This window comes from Erythrolamprus reginae, chromosome 2, assembly GCF_031021105.1.
Source record: "Erythrolamprus reginae isolate rEryReg1 chromosome 2, rEryReg1.hap1, whole genome shotgun sequence".
Lineage (NCBI taxonomy): Eukaryota > Metazoa > Chordata > Lepidosauria > Squamata > Dipsadidae > Erythrolamprus > Erythrolamprus reginae.
This window is the reverse complement of record NC_091951.1, coordinates 111,605,959-111,630,207: the sequence shown is the minus strand read 5'-3', so window position 1 is coordinate 111,630,207 and position 24,249 is coordinate 111,605,959. Positions and strand designations below refer to the sequence as shown.

Genomic DNA, 24,249 nt, shown 5'->3' with positions numbered 1-24,249 from the left:
TTAGTTGTGTTTTAGTTTGACTAAAAGATATCAAAGGGAGGATATAGACCAGAAACAATTGTTCACTTACATTGTTGCTTGTAATACAAAGATTAAAGGAAATATTATCAAATGTTTGTTTAATCTTATGATTTCCCCATACTAATAGTCCTATACCAGCAATGACGGATCTTTTTTGGTTCACGTGCCAAAGGGGGGGTGTCACGCAGAGGGGTCATGTGCGCGTATGTCCACACTCATAATTCCATGCGGGACCCCCCATGCATGCATGCATGACACATACACCCCACTCTCAGAACATAATAGCATAGCTGTTTCTCACTCTCCCCAGGCATCAGAGCCTTTCTAGGAGCCTGAGGAGGACATAAACAGCCTTCCCACTTGCCCAAGGCCCTCTGGAGGCCAGAAATGGCCCATTTGCCAAGTTTCAGTTGAATCAGAAATTCCTGGGGGGTTTTTTGCTCCCCCTAGTCTCAGAGCCTTTCTAGGAGCCTGGGGAGAAAATGGCTTTCCCACGGAGGTCAGAAATAGCTCGTTTCCCAACTAGAAGGGAAAAAAAAGGCTCTGAAGCCTGGGTGAGCAACACCCCCACCCCCCGGGAACTTCTGGTTCAACTGGAAGTTGGTAAATGGAACGTTTCCAGCATGTGGAGGAACTCTGATGGGGGGGAAGGCCATTTCACCCCCCTGGCTCCTAGAAAGGCTCCGGAGCTTGGGGAGAGCAAAAAACTTCCCCACCCCCTCTGCCCCTCTGGAAGCTGAGAACAGGCTGTTTCCCCATTCCTAGTGGGCCCGGAAAGCCCAAAAATCAGCTGGCCGGACCTAAGCTCACATGCCCACTGATATGGCTCTCCGGCCCACTTGTGGCATGCGTGCCATAGATTTACCATAACGGTCCTATACTATAGCATTGTGAGGGGTGAAGGAGAAGGAAGCAATAATGATTGTATGCATGAAGAAATATAATATAATTTCAGTATGGAAATCCTCTCTCTTTGAAAGTGTTATGATGCTACTCATGATGGATTTTGTTAGATTAACTCAGAAATAAGAGCTAATATATATGATAATTAAAACGCTCACATCATAATATAGCCAGTGGAGATTCCTATTCTTCTTCCATACCAACATCAAATAAGTGTTCATAACAAATGTTCAATACATTCCATAAATTGAATACATTAAAACATATGTGCTATCTGAGGAACAAATAACATATTTCAGGATATAAATTATGGAATATGCTAGAAAGCGGCAATGTCAGTAATAATGGTTGAGTAATAGGGAGACTTTAAGGGATACTTCTGTATGGTAGTCAATAAATATAGTTAATATTCTACTTTAATGATAACTTTCAGATGCTAACACTAGCATGCATTTATTAAATCGAACAGTACTAGGAATACTATGCAAATGGGAATTTTATAAAGTGTAGTTTAAGTACAGTGCTTTGAATAATAATTAAATATCTTGAACTGATTTTAATAGAGTCAGCTAGATCTAAAGATAGTTAACAGATGTTCAAGTGGGTGAAGTTATATTAGTTTAATATTTTGAAGGGGTAAATATAATATAGAGAGTGAAAAAGGATCAAGCAGGAATAAACAGTATACAGGAAAGATTGCAAAATAAAATTACCGGGTAACCATCTCGTCCTGATTGCCCCTGTGATATTAAATAAGGAAAACAATAAGATCAGTCAAAGTGGCACTTAATAGCAGCAAGAGTTCACAGTCAGTATCAGAATGATCTGTAAGACAAATAAATCTAGCAGGTTCCACCCATCAGTAAATCTATATCAGAATAACAGAAAATAGGAACGAATGGCAGGGTTACCTCCCTTTTAAAATTCTTGTAACAATCCTATGATATAGTTGAAATAGAGAAACCACGAGACTACAATTTAAGCACTCTGCCTCAGCAAACTTCACTCATCATGGCTTTTAATAGTAAATATTGTTCCTACTAAAAGGAAAACAGAAAGAAACAGAAATGTAGCTTTAAAAAAAAAGCTAAGTTTCAAACATTTTTAACGCTATCGCAGTTACATTTCATCCTGCAGTATATCATTTATTATTGTGTGAAGCTGGCTCTGATTGTAGATGGTCAATTTTAATATGGAAACATGCAAGATTATTTTTGACCTCTCAGCGGCTTTCGATACTATCGACCATGGTATCCTTCTGCACCGGCTGGAGGGGTTGGGAGTGGGAGGCACTGTTCTCCAGTGGTTCTCCTCCTACCTCTCCAGTCGGTCGCAGTCGGTGTTAGTGGGGGGTCAGAGGTCGACCTCTAGGTCTCTCCCTTGTGGGGTGCTTCAGGGGTCGGTCCTCTCCCCCCTGCTATTTAATATCTACATGAAACCGCTGGGTGAGATCATCCAAGGGCATGGGGTGAGGTATCATCAATACGCCGATGATACCCAGTTATACATCTCCACCCCATGTCCAGTCAACGAAGCAGTGGAAGTGATGTGCTGGTGCCTGGAGGCTGTTGGGGCCTGGATGGGTGTCAACAAACTCAAACTCAACCCAGACAAGATGGAGTGGCTGTGGGTCTTGCCTCCCAAGGACAATTCCATCTGTCTGTCCATTACCCTGGGGGGGGGACTAGTGACCCCCTCAGAGAGGGTTCGCAACTTAGGCATCATCCTCGATCCACAGCTGACATTGGAAAATCATCTTTCGGCTGTGGCGAGGAGGGCGTTTGCCCAGGTTCGCCTGGTGTACCAGTTGTGGCCCTATTTGGACAGGGAGTCATTGCTCACAGTTGCTCATGCCCTCATCACCTCGAGGTTCGATTACTGCAACGCTCTCTACATGGGGCTACCTTTGAAAAGTGTTTGGAAACTTCAGATCGTGCAGAACGCAGCCGCGAGAGCCATCGTGGGGTTTCCAAGATTCGCCCACGTTTCTTCAACACTCCGTGGCTTGCATTGGCTGCCGATCAGTTTCCGGTCACAATTCAAAGTGTTGGTCATGACCTTTAAAGCCCTACATGGCATTGGACCAGAGTACCTCCAGAACCGCCTGCTACCGCACGAATCCCAACAACCGATAAGGTCCCACAGAGTTGGCCTTCTCCGGGTCCCATCGACTAAACAATGTAGTTTGGCGGGGCCCAGGGGAAGAGCCTTCTCTGTGGTGGCCCCGGCGCTCTGGAACCAACTCCCCCCAGAGATTAGAACTGCCCCCACCCTTCCTGTCTTTCGTAAATTACTCAAGACTCACTTATACCGCCAGGCATGGGGGAGTTTAGACACCTTTCCACCAGGCTTTTTTATACTTTGTTTTATGTTTGGTATGAATGTGCTGTTTGGTTTTTTAAAATAATGATAGGGTTTTATATATTTTTAATATTAGATTTGTTCCACTGCTATATTGTTTTTACTGCTGTTGGGAGCCGCCCCGAGTCTTCGGAGAGGGGCGGCATACAAATCTAATAAACAAAAAAAAAATTTTTTTTAAAAAAAATCTATACCATTTAATAGAAAAACATTTTTCGAAGATCCAATTTGCTGTCTTTACTGATATTAAATCTTCCTTTCGTTATTAGTCCTAGAAGAAACTTGAGATACTAGAGAGCCACTTATTTCATATTTATTTGTAATTTCCATGAAAAGCCTACTTATGGGTAAGATGATTGGCATGTGCCAACAGCCCATGCATTAACGATGGCAGTACAGGTAGTCCTCAATTATAACAGTTTGCTTAGTGATAATTTGAAGTTACAACAATAGTGAAAAAAGTGATTTATGACTACCGTATTTTTAGGAGTATAAGACGCACCTTTTTCCTCCCTAAAAGAGGCAAAAAATTTGGGTGCGTCTTATACTCTGAATGTAGCTTTTTCCAAAAAATAAAAAATAAAAAAAATTCAGCCCTAACAAAGTGCTAACAATCTTCCCAGCTCTTACCTTTCAGGCTTTTTCATTGTTACTCTCTGCAAAGAATGTTTTTCTAGCCCTAAGTCTTTGCAGGCTTTTTTCATTGCTCTACTTGCTCGGAATAAGTGTCTTTCCAGCCTAACGAGGTGCTAACGATTTTCCCACGCTCTTACCAGCTCTCTCTGAATAAGGATTTTTTAAAGGTGTAATCACAGGATAAAATAATGCACTGAAACTGACCAGACTAAGGAGGCTAAGCCAGATGAATACCTGGTAGGCAGACCCCCCCATTTTCCTCCCCTAAAACTAAGGTGCTTAGAACCATTGCAACATCCCCATGGTTACATGATTAAAATTCAGATACTTGGCAAAGTGAATCATACTTATAATGATTGCAGTATCCTGATTATGTAACTTTCTACAAGCAAAGGCAATGGGGAAGCCGGATTCACTTATCAACCATGTACTAACTTAACTGCAGTGATTAACTGTGGTAAGAAAGGTCATAAAATTGGTCAAAACTCATTTAACAACCATCTCACTTAGTGGAAATTTTGGGCTGAATTGTGGTCATATGTCGAGGATTATCTGTGTCTATTGTTACCTGCCTAGATTGGCTAACACACCTGGATGATAGAGTGATCTTGTCTTATTATATCAATAGGTTTGAAACAAGTTCTTCATCACACAACTGGCAAAAAAACAACATGCCACTGCACTTAACAACATTTAAAGCAAAAGGTGCAGTTCCAGTTGCCACCAACCTATCAGAACTACAACCTGCTAGGGAAGATTTGATCTAAATTTTTGAAAATCATTTTACTTTTTTTTTTTTTACAGATACTGTTTTGTTTTGCTCTTAAATCTCCAGAATAGTTCTTCATTGATCTAGAAGAGGAGCATAAACAGAAAGCTTTTTTCATATTGGTTGTAAGGTGCCCTGAGTCTGCAGAGAAGGGCGGCATAGAAATCTGACCGAATAAATAAATAAATATTGTTGTGTCCAGAATTTGTAGTTGCAATTTCATTTCACTACACTGAGACAACATTTTAGCAATAGATTAAAACCACAGTAAAAAAGCACTGAACCTAATGCCTAGCAGTCACCAGGAAATGTTGCAGTCAATTGATAACTCCTGGAATTTGAATGTGGCGCCTGCCATGATCCTATGGCAGGAGTGGTGGAATAGCTCTAGTAATCTGGTGGTGTTTTTCCAAATTAATTGGATATGAGATCCTATAGCTGAAATTGGGCTCTAGGGATTATATACGCACAATATGAGTTTGTGGATTAAAAGTCAATTTAAGTCAAATCGGTCAGTTAATCAAATATATTTGATAAAGTTACAAGGTAAAAAAAAATGAAATACTAAACTCGCTACAATGTACACTGGGCTTCTTTCCATAGGAGACAGATTAATATTTAAGCTATTTCTGTATAGGGCTGTGTCTGGCAATGAATAATTGTTTGCAGGCTGTCCGATGATATATAGATTGCCATCGTCTCTGACACTATTTTCTTTTTCAGTATCCAAAGTCATTGCTATGTGAATCAAGACACAGTAATCTAGTATATTATTATGGTGATTTTTGATTTCCTGTCATATTTCTTGTTGTTCATGCAAAAAGGTAGCAAATTGAAAAAGAAATAACATATGTATGAGGGAAAGTGGAGTAAGAATTAGATAATTATCTGCTGGAACTGTATTTACAAGATGCATTCAAAGTGACAAAAGTTATTCATTCCTCTGGACAATCACAGGATGTATGTAATCTGCATTTCTAGTAATAATTTCTCAAAGATTTGGAGACTAAAAGGCAGCAAGGCAATTTAACATTTATAAAATAATAACAGCAGAACAAGAATACATTTTTTTGAAAAGTTGAGATCAACAACAAAAAAGCTCATTCTTAAAAGAAAAATAAAGGCTTTTACTAAATTCAAAATGGCACAAAAACCTTTAGGCAAAGAAATAAATAATTACTTTCCCCCCCTCTTTTAGCATTTCCCTACCTCAGAGAAAGAGAGGAGGGAGGCAGGGAAGAAGAGAGGGAGAGAGAGAGAGAGAGGGAGAGAGAGAGGGAGGGGGGAGAGAGAGAGGGAGGGAGAGAAAACAGCGTCTGGTACCAATTTCTGGACCAGACACACCTCTACTGAAAGGCCTGTTCTTGTGAAATGAGACAGAAAGGAAAATAAATGCCTTAACTTTGTTGACTCGTGACCAAAAGTAATGTCAATGTTACTTACTGGAGGACCTGAAAAACAAAACATAATACATTGGTTATTAATTACATGGGACAAACAAGCTAAAATTACTATAATACAAAGCATTAATTTTGAAAAACAGTTTTAATATAAGAACAATTAAATGGTAATGTGATGTCATGCTATTATATGATGGAATTTTAACAAATCTGGAATTAGAAAAGAAGCATTGCCTTCTTAAAAGAAAAAAAAATAAACAAAACCTAATTGCAGTGCAAGTTTATTTAGTTGGAATGATATCAAAGTCAAATCATATTTGCCCACTGTCTAAGATTTAAGGCTTTCATTAAAATAGGAGTAATTATTGAACTAGTTATACCGCCTTTGATCGCTGAATAATATTTTTGTTTTTTTAAAAACTTTTTATTACAAAGAATAACCATTCTAAAAGATAACACAAACTAGAACCAGAAAGAAAAGAAATACTAAGCATAGAACGAAAAGAAAAAGAATAAAAAAGAATATGCAAAGAATATGTAAATTATTTATATATTTTACGACTATGTTAAGAAGTGACTCCTGATCTTCTTTGAAACAAATACAGGCAGTAGTGGGTTCCTACCAGTATAGATAATTGCGTGCACATCCGCGGTTCTGGCGTGTGAGTGTTCATTCGAGCAAAATTTGGTTCCTGCACCTGTGCAGGAAATCCCGCGAGGGGACACATGTGTGCGCACATGCGTGTGAGATTTTGGTGAAGTTTTTTACTTCTGCACGCATATATGTCCCCTTGCGAGATTTTGCTTCCTGCACAGAAGCAAAATTTGACTCGAATGCATGCTCACACACCAGAGTTGCGGAGCTGCATGCAATTATCCCTACTGGTAGGAACCTACTACTGAGTACAGGATAATGTAACATCTTCTCCTTCATAAGATTATGTACATCTTTCTCTCATAACACCCACTCCATTACCTATTTCAGAAATCCAAAAATATGTAGACTGTATTTATTTATCATATTTTCAAACTGCCTATCTCTATCATAGAGTAACCTCACTTATTGCTGAACGAAAAGTAACATACCCAAAACATTAACTGATAGGGAACAATTGTGGAAGATGGCTATCATTATTCTTGTGAGTTTTGTGGATGTGCTTAGTTGGCTGCTGCATGACATAGAATACTGTACCAGGTGGGTTGATCAGCCAAACAATACTACAATTTAAAGCAAAAGATGACAATTCACACCAAGGTGATCACATCTAGAAACAGCATTCAACATAGCCATTGAGTTGGCTCCAATGCATTCCTGGGTCCCTCCCATCTTATTGGCAAAACCATGATCTCAGGGTCTTTTGAAAACACAGCAGGTCAGCGCCAATCTACTCTCTGGGGAGATGATGTTCTTATGTCCTTACTTCAGGGGTGACCTGGACTAGATAAGGCTGTTTACAGAACAGAACTCTGAATCACATCTAGTGGCCTTCCTACACCTACACCCCTAATTGGAAATACTGTATATGGGATCTACTAGTATACTTTGGAATTACCTTGAAACAAAGGATTCTTGCTCTAAGTAACTAAACTCTCATTCTGCATCTCATAGAAGCAATGTATAGTTTAATGTAGCTTCCATTTTTTTTCCTGTACCAAGAGAAAGCTAAAGCTGAACTGGAACCTCTGAAAACTCAGATACCATCAGCACTAATGTAAACTTAGAGATTTGATGATTCCAAGTGCAGCGTTTAACATACGGTCACATTTTAATTTACTTTCATGCATTAGATTTATATCCTAATTTTCCTCTAAACTAAGATTTTAAGGTAGTATACTCTACTTCCATTTTTTCTACAAACAACAGGCTATGATGGAGACTGGGCTGACAGTGGCCTAAAGTCACTCAGGAGCTTCTGTGGCTAAAGATAGGTTTCTCTTTGGGCTTCCCAAGTCTTAATCTAACATTACAGCATGGTTGGCTCTTCCTGACCGTCATTTACTAAGTTAATAATTAACTTGGTAAACTTAATTATTAATAATAAACTAACAACCAGCTTGACCATTTGTATAATTATGATTGTGGATGAATAGTATGTATGTATGTTCTGGAGTCATCCTAATTCAAGTTTTAACTAGGTTTTTAGTAATTAGATTCTTTTTTTCTTTGACTTCTCTTTATTCCTGTTGTAATTCTATATTGTAATTTTATATTGTTGTAAACCGCCCTGAGTCCTTCGGGATTGGGTGGCATAGAAGTCTAACTAACTAACTAACTAACTAACTAACTAACTAACTAACTAACTAACTAACTAACTAACTAACTAACTACATACATACATACATACATACATACATACATATATACACACATACTCCTATGGGGACATTTTAAAAAAATACTGTTGTTCTTTGTTTCTTAAAAATAGTTACTTATCATCATCAATTCATTGACACTTCTACCTCCCAAGAATACAGAAATAATTCAGAAAATCCCAATTTGGATTGATGGGCAAACTCATTATCCATGCCCAAACAAACTTGACATATATTCTGATTCTCTGTTTTCTTTATTTTGTTCAGTTACTGATACATAAGTGGGTCCATCAGGCCCACACTGCTGCTTTCAACAATCCCTGAATATGAACTGCTGCTGGGTTTTTTTCTGTGAAGTTTAAAGGCAATGATATTAATTTTCATTATAGTGTTACAGCCTTAGAATGTCTCATCAGAAATAGATACCATGGTATTCAATTGCTCTCACTATTTGCAAAGTTTATATATGCAGTGGCACCCACAGGAACTTGCTTATTTCATCAAAGTGATAAAAGCAGCATTATGCCATCATGTTAAAAGTTTGGCATCTTTTAGACAAGCTTACAATATCATGACATATATAGAAAAGGGGAGGGGCTTGTGCTGTGACACTCTTTTTGCCCTTTGCATAGAGAACTGTAGCCAGAATCTATTTTGGACCATCATGCTATATGTGAAAGATCAAATATTTGGATCATGCAGAAACAAATGTATTGAGACTACAAACTGAACAGAAATCCACAGTGTGATATGTCTGCAAGAAAAGCAGAGGTTGGGCTCCCTCAACAGAATATAGTTTCCAAATAGTAGGAATTAATTCTTTAGTTTTTCCCGTACTGTATAGAGCTCTTCTTGAGTATTGTGGTCACCACAACTTTTAAAGGAGGATTTGAACTAAGTGAAACAGGTTCAGAGAAAAACACTTGTGGCTAAACTGGTGGACCAAAAAGAAATTTTATGAAAAAAGACAATAAAGGATTGGGAAAAAAAGACTATGGTAGCACTTGTCAAGTATCTGAAAGGTGGCGAAGACCTTTTTTCCCATCATTCTCAAAGATGTATGATGGGAAAAAAGAAATTATGAATTCAGATTATGGGAAGAAGGATTCAAACTAAACATCAGAGGAAAACTTTTTAACTGTAAGAGCCATCTGGCTGTGGAATCAATTACCTAGAATGGTGCAAGTTCTTCTTTTCTAAGTATGTGCAGGGTCTTAGCCAATCATCTGCAAGATGTCATTTGGATTTTTAAATTGAGCAAGAGATTGTATTCAGTGGCCTTAATAACCTTTCTGAGCCTATTATGTCTACACTTTTAGGATTATAGGTTAGACCTTTCCCTGATGCACAATCATGCTCATTCCTATGGTTCTGTACTTGGAGTTTCAAATAGAAGAATTATAGATTTATCAGAAAGTTTTAAAAATATATACCTAAACCGTCTCTTACTCATGCAAAATAAAATGAAATAGTGTTCCAATGATTTCCCTTTCATAATGTTTCCAGAGAGTCTAGTCATATTAATTTCTTACAGAAAAAATACTCTATAAATATTGCTGTTGGTAAAACATCATAGTTTGTAAACATTCCACCCTGTTACAATGGTTTTTGATCTTTCCAAATCTTCTAGACATTTGGGAAGACTATGCAAAAAACAGAGGTGAGCATTTGGTCTGAAGAGACTAACAAATCCATGTTTTACTCCTATTTAAAAAGGCATTTTACACTATTTTAAAAGCTTCTTCATGCTTCGTTTCCTATATGATTAATACCAGAAGGATTAAATATGGGAAAATGTGGGAAAAATTAAGGAAAAACTGAACTCCCTGGAAAACAATATAAAATGAAAAGCATGTTGTTTTGTTTCTGCAACTATCTTGAAACACTAAATCTGTTTTAAAGCTGTTTTAATTTTTGAAAAACAACTGAAACAATATATTACCAACATGAAAATATGAATAATGATAGTAGTACTAGATTATGAAATCCCATGGTTTTATTATGGCCTCTAGTATGATCATGTTCTAATGATGCAAAGCTGCAACTCAGTGATTTATAAATCCTTGTTTGAGAAGCCAGCCCCTGTCTTGCTCCAGGTATTAATTACACACTCAAATAGAGTTACTATGGAGATCAGCAATTTACTCAAGGCTGAAGAGATAACCACAGACAAGGAATGGTGGAAAAAACAGAGTCTATGAAAAATGGACATTTGCCTGAATGGTTTTACTTCTAAAAGGAGCATACAGAAAAGCTGTCAAAATCCAGTCCAAAGTTCAGAGACTCAAAAAAGATTTGCCAGTCAGTCCAAAGATCAGGATTGTGTGAATCATAATCAGAATTACAGGAATGGCACACTAGAGCAGGAGATCAGCCAGTTGTTTCCAATGAGGGATCTACCGCACGAATCCCAGCGGCCGATTAGGTCCCACAGAGTTGGCCTTCTCCGGTTCCCGTCGACAAAACAATGTCATTTGGCGGGCCCCAGGAGAAGAGCCTTCTCTGTGGTGGCCCCGGCCCTCTGGAATCAACTCCCCCCAGAGATTAGAACGGCCCCCACCCTCCTTGTCTTTTGCAAATTACTCAAGACCCACCTTTATCGCCAGGCATGGGGGAACTGAGACACCTCCCCCAGGCTTTTATATTTTATGTTTGGTATGCATATGTTGTATGGTTTTAATTGTTGGGGTTTTATATATACTTTTTTAAATATTAGATTTGTATTACTATTATATTGTTTTTGTTATTGTTGTGAGCCGCCCCAAATCTTCGGAGAAGGGCGGCGTACAAATCTAATAAATTATTATTAAATTATTATTATTATTATTATTATTATTATTATTATCATCATCATCATCATCATCATCATCATCATCATCATGGTCAGGGCTACCTCTTCAATCAGGTTGGAGGGAGCTGTCTCAAACCAATAAGTTTACTCCCTTGCTTGGCAAGGACCCTCATATAACATCTCTGCTCTACTCTACTTGGAGGATACAAGGACAGAGTGGACTTACATAAGCCTCACCTGACTGTTCCCCCTTTCAGATAGTGCCTCCTTTAGTTCAGTCTTGTATAATTCTTGACTTTGACTTCCTGAAGCTGACATTCAACAGGAACAGCTGTAGCAGCTTTGTCAGGATCAGAATCAGAGCCTGAATCCTGATCTGGGACATGATAATTTCAAACCGGGTATGATGGGCCCTTTTTAAAAAATTATTGGTTACTTGTGTACAACTTAGTGCTGGCATACAATTGATGGAGGTAGTAGATTGAGAGAAGATGGTTCTTTCATAATTTGTACATTTGTACATATAACGTGAGTGTGGAAGTTCAAGTACTAAACTATAGTATTATTAACATAAAAAGAAAATTAAATATTTGCAATAATTGTTGAAACTTCGCTAGATAATACTGTCCTCAGTTCAAAGAAGTACAGTATCTATATTTTATTGTATTGTCAGTGTTGTTCTATTTGGAAATTGAAGATCTGTATTAGATGTAGGAAACCTGTAACACCAAGGGTGTTGTTGATCTCTGGTTGATCTCATTAGTATTGGCAGAATATTCAGGGTTGATGAGAGTGTCTTGTTAACAGTATTTAATGGCCTACCATGTCCCATAAAATGTGACTGGTGAAAGGCAGTTTTGTAAAGAGTCAAAATCAGAGCATTCTTTCTTGATTGTTTATAATAATTAAAACAAATGTAAATTTTGCAGAACAATTTGAATACTTCTGACATTTGATTCTTTTTTGAAAAGAGGTTTTTCCCCCCATAAGTATTCCAAATTTTAGATAGTAAAAAGAGGGAATGGCTTTCACAAATTTAGAATGTTAAAATATTTTGGTCAGGAAAAGGAATAACCAAGAGAGCTAAAGAGAAAAGCAAAACTATATGTAATTCATGTCCGAAAATTAATTCAGTTTCTGTAGACTTCCTCTAAATAACTTTGGCTGTAGCATTATACTCTGAACTGCACATCAGGTGTTACAACATTTGAATATTTTATTCATGTATTTGCTCAGAATTACCGTCAATCTGGCAACGAGAAAATGCTGTATACAAACTCTGGTTTTCTTAATTTTCTTTCTTAAAATTACAATTAACCCAGGGAAAAACCCAACTGGTTTTGCTGCCACTACTGGAGTAGAAAGAGGTAATTTAGCCCACTTTTCTTTTCAGCACAAGAATAAACAATTTCCAGAAGATAGTTATCCAGGTTCTATTTGAACAGTTCCGCCACTTTTGGGGCAATTAATTATTGCTTTACTTTTAGTAAGTTTTTTTTCCTCCTTAATTTTCAGTTAGATTCTGGCTTCCTGTAACTTAAATTGATTATTCTGTGTCCTTCACCTGGAAAGTACTGAGAAAAGAACTGCCAACATTAAATTGATTTTTCAGGAATTAAGAATGGGAAACTTGGTACATTAGGAGGCATTTCATATGTTTAAAATGAAGATGAAAATAATTGCAGAAACATATTCTTTCTAGTAATTCCAATATCATTAGTAAATTACTAAAAGAAGTTATTCTTTAGCACTCCTAATGGGATTATGCTTCTTCCTTTCAAACATATTTTTCTGTATTATTAATATATGAAAATTACCAGAGGTGATGTTGGTGATTCAATATTAATAAGGCAGACTTTAAGGTACATTAGGAAATTATTATATCAGAAACACGCATATTATATTTTTAGGCATGCATGACTCTATCTTGGTATACAGCTAACATATACAAAGTTTAAAAACCTAGCTGAGAAGTGAGTAGGCAGCAAATAAATTTGGAACATAAGCTCCTCATATCTACCATATTTTAGGCTGGTCATGTTACGTACTGACATACGGAGTACAAATTTACATAGTCACTGCTGATTGGCTAATCCCATGGTGGGAGAAATAAACTGCTGTCAGTGGCCAGCAGGTTTTAGGGAAGTCCTTAAAAGCAGTTTCCCTACAATCTGCTGGCAGTCTGTATTTCTTCTAACTAAGAGAAAACAAAGGTGGTGAATTGTTCCTGTGACTCGCCTCTTGATTTATGCATGAATCTAACAGCTCAAAGTGTGCTATGTGCAATCAATATTATGAAAAGGTATATTAAATAATAATTACATTGCAGGATCCAATCTGGGTCAGTCACCCAGTGGGTAACTTCTAGCTGGTTAGAGACAAGTTCGCTGAAGATGGGTTCCAGCATGAGTCCAAAAACTTGGAAGACAAAATCTTTGGTTCCAGTGACTGACCCAGATTGGATCCTGCAACATCATCCTAGGACATGTGTAATAATTTGCATTTATTAGTAATAACGATATTGCTCTAGGAAGTCTTAATTTCTATGGACTTCATAAAAACGGGCGAAGGCAAATAAAGAGAATTCTGAAAACATGAATTTGAACAGAGTTGGGACTGATGGAGTGAAAAGTCAAGCTCAACTTAGATGTAGAAAATCAAGATGCAGGGGAAGGGTCATTCTATCTAGAGTTATGGAAAAGACTCTATTGAATACATTTATTAGGAAGCTTCCAGCAGCATTTGCTCAATAAATGCAAAATTGAAAAATAAATAATAATTTTTTATTTAACTATGTCAAGATAATTTCTTTAAATACCAAGACATTGTTAGCCTATATTCAGTTATTAGGAAAAGCAGCTATCAAGGAATTGCCTCTAACTCTCTGTACAGATTATAACACCGGATATTCAATTTTAAACCATTGTTCTTTACTTCAGTTTGGTTTCCAGAAAATATCATTTTCCCTGTAAAGTTTAATTTTGGAAACAGTATTATTAATTGGAACTCATCCTATTGTCTTCTTGCAGCCAGCCAGCACCATCCTGTCATATGCCCAAAGTATTTAATTTTCTTTTGTTTACGTAAATTGCCATGTGTTATTTCTTTGAAATAGACAGCTCTGCAATTAATCATTATCAACAATGAATATTTGCAAATTAATATTTAAATATTGGAAAGTGCCAAAAGGAACTTCAGGACTTTATGATGGAAGATGCTTGATTCCTATCAGATCTTTCCTCACAAATTGAAAAGAATATCTACCTGGCATAAGTATGTAGGAGCCAAACGCCATCAAAGCCCAGACAGTTTATGCAATTTTATGATCAAGTCTTCCTAATAACAACCAAGTCCACAGAGATAGCATGAATCTTCAGAGAGGGGCGGTGTAGAAGTCTAATAAATTATTATTATTATTATTATTATTATTATTATTATTATTATTATTATTATCATCATCATCATCATCATCATCATCATCATCATCATTATTATAGATAGGTCAACCATTGGAAAATTCCATACTTCAGGAGATGGTGGAACCCTACCAACATGATCACCCCAAGATATTCTTGAGGTAGGAGAAAAAATAGCCAATCAAAGCAAACCTGGAGCTGAATCACATTCAAACTCATGTATTAAGCACAATTTAACCTACTGGTAAGGCAAGCTTTCTTTTAAAAACTAGAGAAACCAGATAGATCAGGAAAGTCTGCCCAAAGTAAAAGTTAAAGTAAAACCATTTTGAAGCCAAAAATAGTGAGACAGAGAAACTGTTTCTGAATCTTTAGGATCTAAAGCTGAAGCCTCAAATTGTGCAATAGGAATTATGAAGACCACACTTTTGAGGGGATGCAGATCCAAGCGAGGCACCATCCTGAGCTAGGACATAGGGTCACAGAACATGAACTCAGCAACATAAGAGAAATTAAAATAGTAGAGCAAAGAAAGTCAAGCCATCTACCTGAAAGAAAGAGGTGTGTCTCAATCTGTGAAACCATTAAACAATGCTATCAAAAAGAGATGGTTTTGGTGACTGACCCTTTATGGCAAATACTGTTCTGATTTCCCACCTGTAATTCACTCTATATGCTTCCATTGGATTAATGGGAATCCTGAAGTGAAATTGACTATTTTTGAATCTTACTAAATTTGAGATTTGCCTCTCTAGACTCTTGCAAAAGTAAACTATTGTGCACATTTTTTAATGCAGAATTTTGAGATTATAGCATGTTTCCTATTATTTTGGTAAAGATTTACAATTGCAATCAATGCTTTGAGTTTGTTGGTCATGTGACAGCAGAGAACGGATATATAAATTCAGCATGCATTTGATTCCACCCATAAGGTCAATGGATACAGTAATGAATTTCATCATAGACCAAATGCAGACTAGTTTGAATTAAACTCCCTTTTCAATGGAAAGACTGGAAAAGAGAGTAGAAGGCTGAAACATTTATTACACTAACTTACCTTCCTCTCTTTAAATAGTACCAGTAGTCAGTCTATTCACTCAGTTGTTTTAGATAAGTTATCTATCATCCTTCCTTTACTTAAATTGCAAATGCTTCTGGAACAATGGAACAATTGATATTTGCATTATTCTGTTTTATGCTAAATATATCTTGATTCACAAGAAACTATTTGAAAATAGAATAGAAATAGAAAATTATAGCATTGCAGTTAATTATAAAGGAGATTGACATGTTCATAGTTTTTATTTAGAAAACTAATTTTTGAGATTTAATATTGAACAAAGTTACTATCTAGTTTTTTTTCTAGTAGCACTTTTTAGTATTATAATGTCCCTTGGCTATTAGGAAATTAATGCTACCTATAAGTGTATTTTACAGCTTGCTTTGGCACTATTATTTGCTGTTTTAACATGTGGAAATTTTTTTCAATGACTTTCTGACATCATCTGAGTGGGAGCTGAATAGTGGGTAAATAGTGCAATAGAGTAGAGACACTTCCTAGATTTTGATAGGTAATACAGTTTTATCCAAGCGACCTAAAGTGCACACAGTCTGCTCAAAGTTGCTACATGGACAGAATCAATTGTTTAAAACAATTGTTTAACAGCATATTTAAACATACGTCATATTTGGCTATGGCTCTCTAAACCCACTTATTTTGGACTTCCACTGAAAGAGGAAGGAAGGAAGGAAGGAAGGATTACATTTTTAACTTTTTAAGAATGAAAGGTAAAAACATAAATCTGTATTAATCCAATTTTAAAAGATGAACATTGTGCTAAGAAATATCAACTTTTTGCAAAAGATATATGACTACTCTTGGTCATGCTGCAGCTTCATGGTTATTTCATATGAAGATTTAAAATGCTGAGTTGATCATGCAATAACACATAAGAAATTTTTATTTTATTCTTTTTCCCTTTTGAAAACCATTTGCCATGAGCTCTTTGAGAAAAAAATGTCTAAAAGAACTTCTTCATCCTTGAACATTTATTTTTATGCATCTAGCATAACATAATTAAAATCTTCAACATTACAAAATTATTAAAGGAAACCAGAGCTTAATCATCATTACAAAATATGCTTCTGAAATATGTAAGTCAGGAGAAGGAGGAAGAAGTGGAAAGAGAAGAAAGAATGTGTGCAGCCATGACATTTTGAATGCTATTACTGAACTGTTTTAATTTTTCAGAGAAGTGGATGAATGACAACTGGGACTGAAAATTGACATTAATTTTCCATTCAATTTCTTTTTAAAAATAACAACTTATACATCCATCCTTTTCTATGTCCCATAGATATGAAAAAGAGCAAGAATGAAAGAATGAAAATTCTTTCCACAGAATTTGTAGACTTGGAATACAATTCTGCCAGCATTTAAAAAAAAAAATCAACTTTGCATTTACTAGAATAAAGTAACTAAATAAAGATCTACAAGGAAATATGAAAAAAAGACTGAATGGTAGTAGTGAGAAAACCAGATGCGTACTGATTTGCTATCATACAATTATTTGACTAGACAGCCTTTAACTTTACTTAAAATGAGTTACAAGAAAATAAACAATTCACCATTTCTATTCCTCTGTTTTTACATGAAGATGAAAGAAAAATAGTCTGACCTTCTTGAGAAAAATCTGGGATGGAACTGGCATGTTCCATATTGAAGAAGGCTAAGAGAAATTGAATCCCAAACATCTGTTTCCAGGCCAGACAGAATGAAATCCTATGAAGTTGATCCTCCCCACTTAAGCCTGTTTAACTAATTACTTTTTGTCAAAGTCCATATTATGCACCTTCAAAACTGCACTACACGCAGAGGCTACTTAGTTCTTGTTCGTTTAAAAAAATGCAGCTATATTTGGTCTTTGTAAGAAAACATGTGTTCGGCATGAAGCTGGAACATGTGGCTATGGCTTGGAATTAGACAATTTGAAATGCCGCCCTCACCAGTATCAAGTGCCAATATTTTAGGATTAGTTTCAGAGGATTATAATTACGTTTGTAGAGACAAAGACCTTCTCAATGATAGCATATGCTACAAACCTCACTGCAACTGAAAATCCTGTACCACTAGAGATATTTAATCAGGTTCAAAAGATCCACCTGTTTAAATTACCGTAGCTTTCTCATAAAGAATTGATTGGTGTGTGATTTGATTTTGTGTGGCATGCCAATAATGCAGTGTTATTTTCAGCATAAAGTTGGCTTTATTCTTGAGACTGTTATTGTCATTATAATGTTGGATATCATTAGATGCTGATGTGATGGATTTGACTACAAAGGGATTTTTAACATTATATTTGTTTATCTATCCATTTATCATCTGCCTGCCTGCCTGTCTAATTGCCTGCCTGCCTGTCTGTCTATCACTGCCACACTCCAAAACAACTCTTTAATATAAATTATTTTAATGGAAGATGGTAATTTTCTGATTCATATATCTTTCTGTGCTTGGATAATGATGAACATCTACTTCAATAGGCAGATACAACATAACATGAAGAGATATTAAATGACAAAGAAAGTTAAATAATATGGAGGAATTATACAAGACAATTTAAATTAAGTAGAAATAGGTTCCTAAGAGTGGAGCAAGCCAGGTAGGTGGACGTATGGCTAGTAGGACCAAAGCATTAAAAAAAATGAATTCCCATATATGAAAATCACATCTGCTTCTGCTTCTCTGTATGGCTTATGTAACAGTGGTGCCCTGCCTGATGCTTAGTTCCCAGTCCTGCTGGGAATGTTGTTTCCTTGCCATTTTAAGTGGATTGCTTGTTATGTCCCATGTAAAGCCAAAGTGAAGACACTCTAATTGTTAAAAGCTATTTCCAATGTGCCCAGTTAATAAGTCTTACATTTTGAGGCAATCTGGGAAGAGTTGTGTTTCTATAACTTTAGTTTATGATCATGAGAATGGTGTGAATCAATGCCCCCATCCTTTTCATGGCCCAGGAGGTGGGTTCAGGCAATAAAAGCACAAGTTTAGCTTGACATTTTCCTCTCTTTGATAGTGTTGCTTCCAACACAAATCTATTTGACAGATGTGTGTTATCTATGGACCTTATGTGTAAAATTAAAATATTATGCTAATATTATTGCTTGCATTTACTATCTGAACTTTTACAGTTTTAACTGTGCATAGGACTAAGCACTTTAAGATTTGTTAGATAATGTCAAACAGATAATTTTGTTTTTAGAAGTCTTCTAGAATAACAACACTTCTGGAAATAATCAACATGTTGGAACAGTTCTGGTTTATCTTCCCAAGTTTCTGCATGCTAGAAGTATAATGACATATACACAATCAAACATTTATTAGGAAGTGCACACAGTTAGTCAATGAATACATATCAGCAATGGAAACATAATCACATTACAGTCAGCAACATAGCATAAGATTAAAAAAAGAACTAACACTCTTAAATTGATCACAAATCCAAAAGCAGAAACAGGATAGAAACTCTCTTTTCTAGCAGAAGACTGGCTTTTAACTTGCTGCCAAACATTGGAACAAATTAACTAGCAACAACTACAGACATAGAAAGCTGTCAATTGGCTCTCTATAGACTGAAGTACTAAAACTTAACACTAGCTTTGCATATCACAGAAATGTACTTTTCTTTGATAGACAAATCACATCCTGACCCACCAACCTAATAGCTTTTTATTTTATGGATCTCCTACTTCTGCTATAACATATCATCTTTTATTCCCTTAGGCCCAGTAATGGGCAGCCAAATGTGGCTTGTTTTGTGGGTTTGGCTTGATGGTCATGTGACTGGGTAGGAGTGGCCTGCCAGCCATTTGACCAGGTGGGAGTGGCTTGAACGATTATCATCGTTCAAGTGAACTGTTAAGTGCCTCGACTTACAACCTAACCAGTGTTGCTGTCTAGGGTGACAGTTTGCTTCACGTTTCCCATGCTTGCCCTTCTTGAGTTGCCTCTGCACCTCAGGCTGGATAGCTAGGCAAACAGGTGCTGATCAGCTGTTGAGAAAAGAGGGGGGAGGAAATGGACCCCCTGCAACACCTGTTGGTGCTGGTCTCCCTGCCGCTTTCCAAGAAGGAGGAGGAGGATGGGATAGTCAGCTAAAGCTGGGCACACAGCTTCATTTTCACTGGTGGAACTGCGTTCCACCCTGTCCTGCCTGCTGCCCACCCCTGCTTAGGCCTCTAATGGACATTTATGCTCAAGGAAAGTAGTTAAAATTACAATGTCAAATATCTAATGACAGGACTTGACAGAAAGCTCAGATAGCAAAATATTCCACATGAGGAAAGGCCCTGTCCTTTGTCAGCACTGTTAAACCTCGGCTTAGTCAAATGAAAAAAATATTTAATATATTGGAACAGAAATGGATCTGATAATCTTAAAGGGATCATTTATAAATCTTGGTTATGTTTCTTTATAAAATCAATTGATTTTGAAGAGATGCCTCTTGCAGAAGAGGCTGGTTCATTACACTTTGTGCACTGTGATTTTACCACCTGATTCCATAAAGAACATTGGAAATGCTTATTCCTTTCTGATACATGGAATCAATTACATCTACGGAGAGGGGCGGCATACAAATCTAATAAATAATAATAATCAAGCAATTAATACCAGAAATACACAGAATGACAGCGCCGGACTTACCCGGCAGGCAGGCTTTGCTGGAGGGACCGGGAGACACGGTCCCTCATGGCGGCCGCCATCTTGGATCCCGGGCGAAGTCTCGCGATGCGAGACTTCGCTCGGGAGATCGGGGCCTGATTGGCCAGGCCCCTGATTGGTCCGGGCGGGGCCTGCTTGCCCTATATAAGGGCGAGCAGGCCCGGGGCTCTTCCTTTTCGCCCGGACCAAGCTACAAAGCAGACATTCGTTTGTCTGCTTACGGCGGCCATTTTGTTTGGCGACCTCGTGCGAGGCGCCATTTTGTGGCCTGTGGGGGTGAAAAGCCTGCTTTCTTCATCAGCGGAGCCAGCATCGGCTGGCTCCGCTCCGGTTTGGAGCCTCATTGTTCTGTGTCAGGGCAAGGGTGGTGCTGCCTTCTGGTGGCCTCGCGGGCGCGCGGGGGTCGCTGGGAATCGAGGCCTGGGATAAAGGCCCGGTGTCTGGGCCTTGTCGCCCTCGGGGATAGGGGGGAATTGGCTTCCCGGGGGGTTTTAGCTCCGCTTAGGCCTGCTATTTGGAGCAGGCCTTGTCCCAGTGGTGCAGGGCCCGTTTGGGGAGGACTTTGTCTCGCCTATTCCTTATTGTTTAAAGATAGCAGTTAGTGGCATGGCCCCTAAGAAGCGGCCAGCTAAGGCCCTCCCGGCCCAACCGGTGGTGCGGCCCAGGAGGGCTGCCAGGCCGTCTGCTCGGGCTCGGGCGGCGGCAGAGGGGCCCCCGGGGGGGATCCCGGTTGGGGGGGTGGCTGGGTTTATGCCCACAGTCCCTCAACCCGAGGTGTCTCCTTCTCTTTCCTGGGCCAGGGTCCTGGAGCGGCTCGACGAGTTGGAGAGGTGGAGGTCGGGGGCAGGCCCGGAGGGGCTTTCCCCGGCTGCCACCGCGGCTTGGGGCGCAGACCCCGAAGAGGAGTCGGCCCCAGCTGGGCACGTGGCCCATGAAGTGCGGATGGCAGGCCCCGGACAAGCGGGCAGCACCGGACAGACGGGCCAGGCTGGACAGATGGCCCAGCATGGGCAATGGTCATCGTTCCAGGGCCCAGCCAGGATGGGCCCACCGTGGATGGCTTCGACCCCTTACGGGGCAGGTGAGGTTGCACCACATGCAGGCACATCTCCGCTCCTGCCCATTCAGGGTCCCGGGTTCATCCCACCAGCCTTGGGGGGTGGCAGCAGCTTCACGGGGGCTGCTGCAGGCACCTGCGGTCAGGTTTGGTCCCCACCGGCTCCGCCAGCGGGGGCGCTGGGGGTACCTGTCCCGCCTGGGGCGGGGGTGGGGGGTTGGATTCCTCCTCCACCGGCTATTATGCCACCTGTCCCATTCATGTACCCGCCGGGGCTTGGGATGCTGGGCTCGGGGGCCACCACGGTGTGGGACCCGTTCGCCAGCATCAAGCCTGGGGCTATCCCTTGTGGGTTGCCCGCCACACCTTTAGGGTACCATCTGCACCCCTCAGTTAAGGAGGCAATCTGGCGGGGGGAATACGTTGATTTGTTCTCCCTCCTGAACAGGGAGGTCCCTAAACAAGATAAAGAGATTGTCCCTGGGGAGAAGGTGAAAAAGACAAAGGTCACGAAATGCTTCAGCTCGTGGCTGTATGCATTTCTGACCTTTGCGTCGGTGGTCATTCAGAGGCAGCCGGAGAGGGCCGCTGCCTTGTTGAAGTACATCGACCTGATAGCGAGGGCCCATTTCGAGTATGGGGGGACCATATGGAGGCACTATGACAAGGGCTTCCGTATGCGCATTGCCCATGAACCCTACTTGCCTTGGAATATGGTGGTTCCGGACCTGTGGTTCCAGGCCACTCATATGTCGGGGAAGGAGGGCTGTGATAGGACCGATAGCGGTCATTTCATGGAGGAGGAGCCTGCGACGCCCGCGCCGGCAAAGGCTGTGGCGGGTGCCGTCAGTAAGGGTGCCTCTTTAATTTGTCACGAGTTCGCTGCAAAGGGGGCGTGTTTTCGCCCCTTTTGCAGGTTTCGTCACGCCTGCGGAGGTTGTGGGGGAAACCATTCCACAGCCGTGTGCCCCCGCCCCAAGAAGGGGAGTGAAAAGAAAGGCTCGGGTCCCCCAAAGCCTTCCCCACCTGCTGGGGGAAAAGGGGCCCAGCCCAATTAATTTAAGGGTGCTTGAGGGTTGGTTGGGCGACTACCACCCTCGCTCGAGAGCGGCCGCTCTCTTGCTAGGTTTTGTGCAGGGATTTAGGATCCCTTATCAGGGTGTTAGGAGGGCCTTCATGTCTGACAACCTTAGGTCGGTTGTTGGTCATGAAGACATTGTTAGGGAGAAGATTGGGAAGGAGGTTGCCGAAGGCAGGGTCCTGGGGCCCTTTGCGGAGCCGCCCTTCCCGAATCTTCGTGTGTCTCCCTTAGGTGTGGTCCCCAAAAAGGCGAGCGGTGAATTTAGGTTGATTCACCATTTGTCTTTTCCAAAAGGGGAGTCAGTGAATGATTTCATTCCTGACGAGCTGTGTTCAGTCCGGTATGCGTCCTTTGATGCAGCCGTGACTATGGTTAGGAAGTGTGGGGTGGGAGCCCTTATGGGTAAATGCGACATTAAGTCGGCATTCCGGCTCCTCCCCATACACCCAGGCGACTTTGAGCTGTTGGGCTTTCATTTCGAGGGGGGCTATTACGTGGACAGAGCTTTGCCCATGGGGTGCTCTGTCTCGTGCTCTCTTTTCGAGAGTTTTAGCACCTTCTTGGAGTGGGCGCTCAGGAGACAAAGTGGCCTGGGTACGGTCGTTCACTACCTTGACGATTTCCTTCTGGCGGGGCTTGCGCATTCGGAGCAATGTTTTGCTTTGATGCGGGACTTCGAAGCCCTTTGTGCTCAATTAGGGGTGCCTTTAGCCTCTGAGAAGACCGAAGGCCCCGCCACCAGGATTACCTTCCTGGGTATTGAATTGGACTCAGAGGAGCAATCTTCCAGATTGCCCCTAGAGAAGTTGGTAAAGATCAAGCGGAAGCTCGATGAGGTCCTGGGCTGCCGGAAGGTGACCCTACGGCAGCTTCAGGAACTGGCAGGCATTCTTAATTTTGCCTGTCGGGTAGTTGTTCCTGGAAGGGCTTTTTCCAGGAGGTTGTATGATGCGATGAAGGGGCTCCGTTTGCCCCATCATCGTACCCGCCTTTGCGCCGGGGTCAGGGCTGACCTCGGCGTGTGGCGGGATTTTTTGGATAGATTTAACGGGTTGTCTTTCTGGAGGCACGAGCTTCTGTTGGAAGCTGAGTTGCAGCTCTGCTCTGACGCTGCGGGGACTTGTGGTTTCGGGGTAGTGTTAGGTGACCAGTGGTGCTGGTCGGCATGGCCTCCGGAATGGAGTGCCACTTCGTTGGTTAAGGACCTTACGTTCCTGGAGCTCTTCCCCTTAATAGTGGCCTTGGAGCTTTGGGGTGAGCAGTTTAGGGACTAGACTGTGCACTTTTGGTGTGACAACCTAGCGGTTGTCCATGTGGTGAATGCCCTGTCCTCAAAGAGCGACAGGGTCATGCGGCTTGTCCGCCATTTTGTGCACAGGTCCTTGTCTCTAAACGCATTGTTTTTGGCTAAGCATGTCCCCGGTTTAGATAACGGGGTTGCTGATGCCTTGTCCCGTGGTCAGTTGTCCAGGTTTCGGACCCTGGCCCCGTGGGCCCGGAAGTTGCCAGAAGTGTTCCCCAGCCACCTCGGGAGTCTGGGTGGGATCCGGAGTGGTGGAGAGTTGCGGCATCCCGGGCAATCCCCTTGTCTGTAACGCCCGGCACCCTTGGGGCATACCAGCGTGCGGGTTAGGAGTTTGGGGATTTCAGGCAGGGCGGGGGTTATCAGCTTAGCTGTCCCATCCCTGTATAGCGCCTGGCCGGGTTTTGCGTCCAGCTTGGGCAGCGTGGCCTGTCAGTTAGGACGATCCGGTCCTGGTTAGCCGGCCTCGCCTTTCTGTA

General features: G+C 40.4%; 1 protein-coding gene across 1 annotated transcript in view; it reads right to left on the bottom strand.

Annotated features, from left to right (window-relative positions):
* COL23A1 (collagen type XXIII alpha 1 chain) overlaps positions 1–24,249 on the bottom strand; it is a 376,723-nt gene that overhangs the window by 124,410 nt on the left and 228,064 nt on the right. Inside the window, exon 4 of the mRNA XM_070739187.1 lies at positions 1,638–1,664. Within this exon, the coding sequence (XP_070595288.1) occupies positions 1,638–1,664 (27 nt within the window). The remainder of the gene's footprint in view (positions 1–1,637; positions 1,665–24,249) is intronic.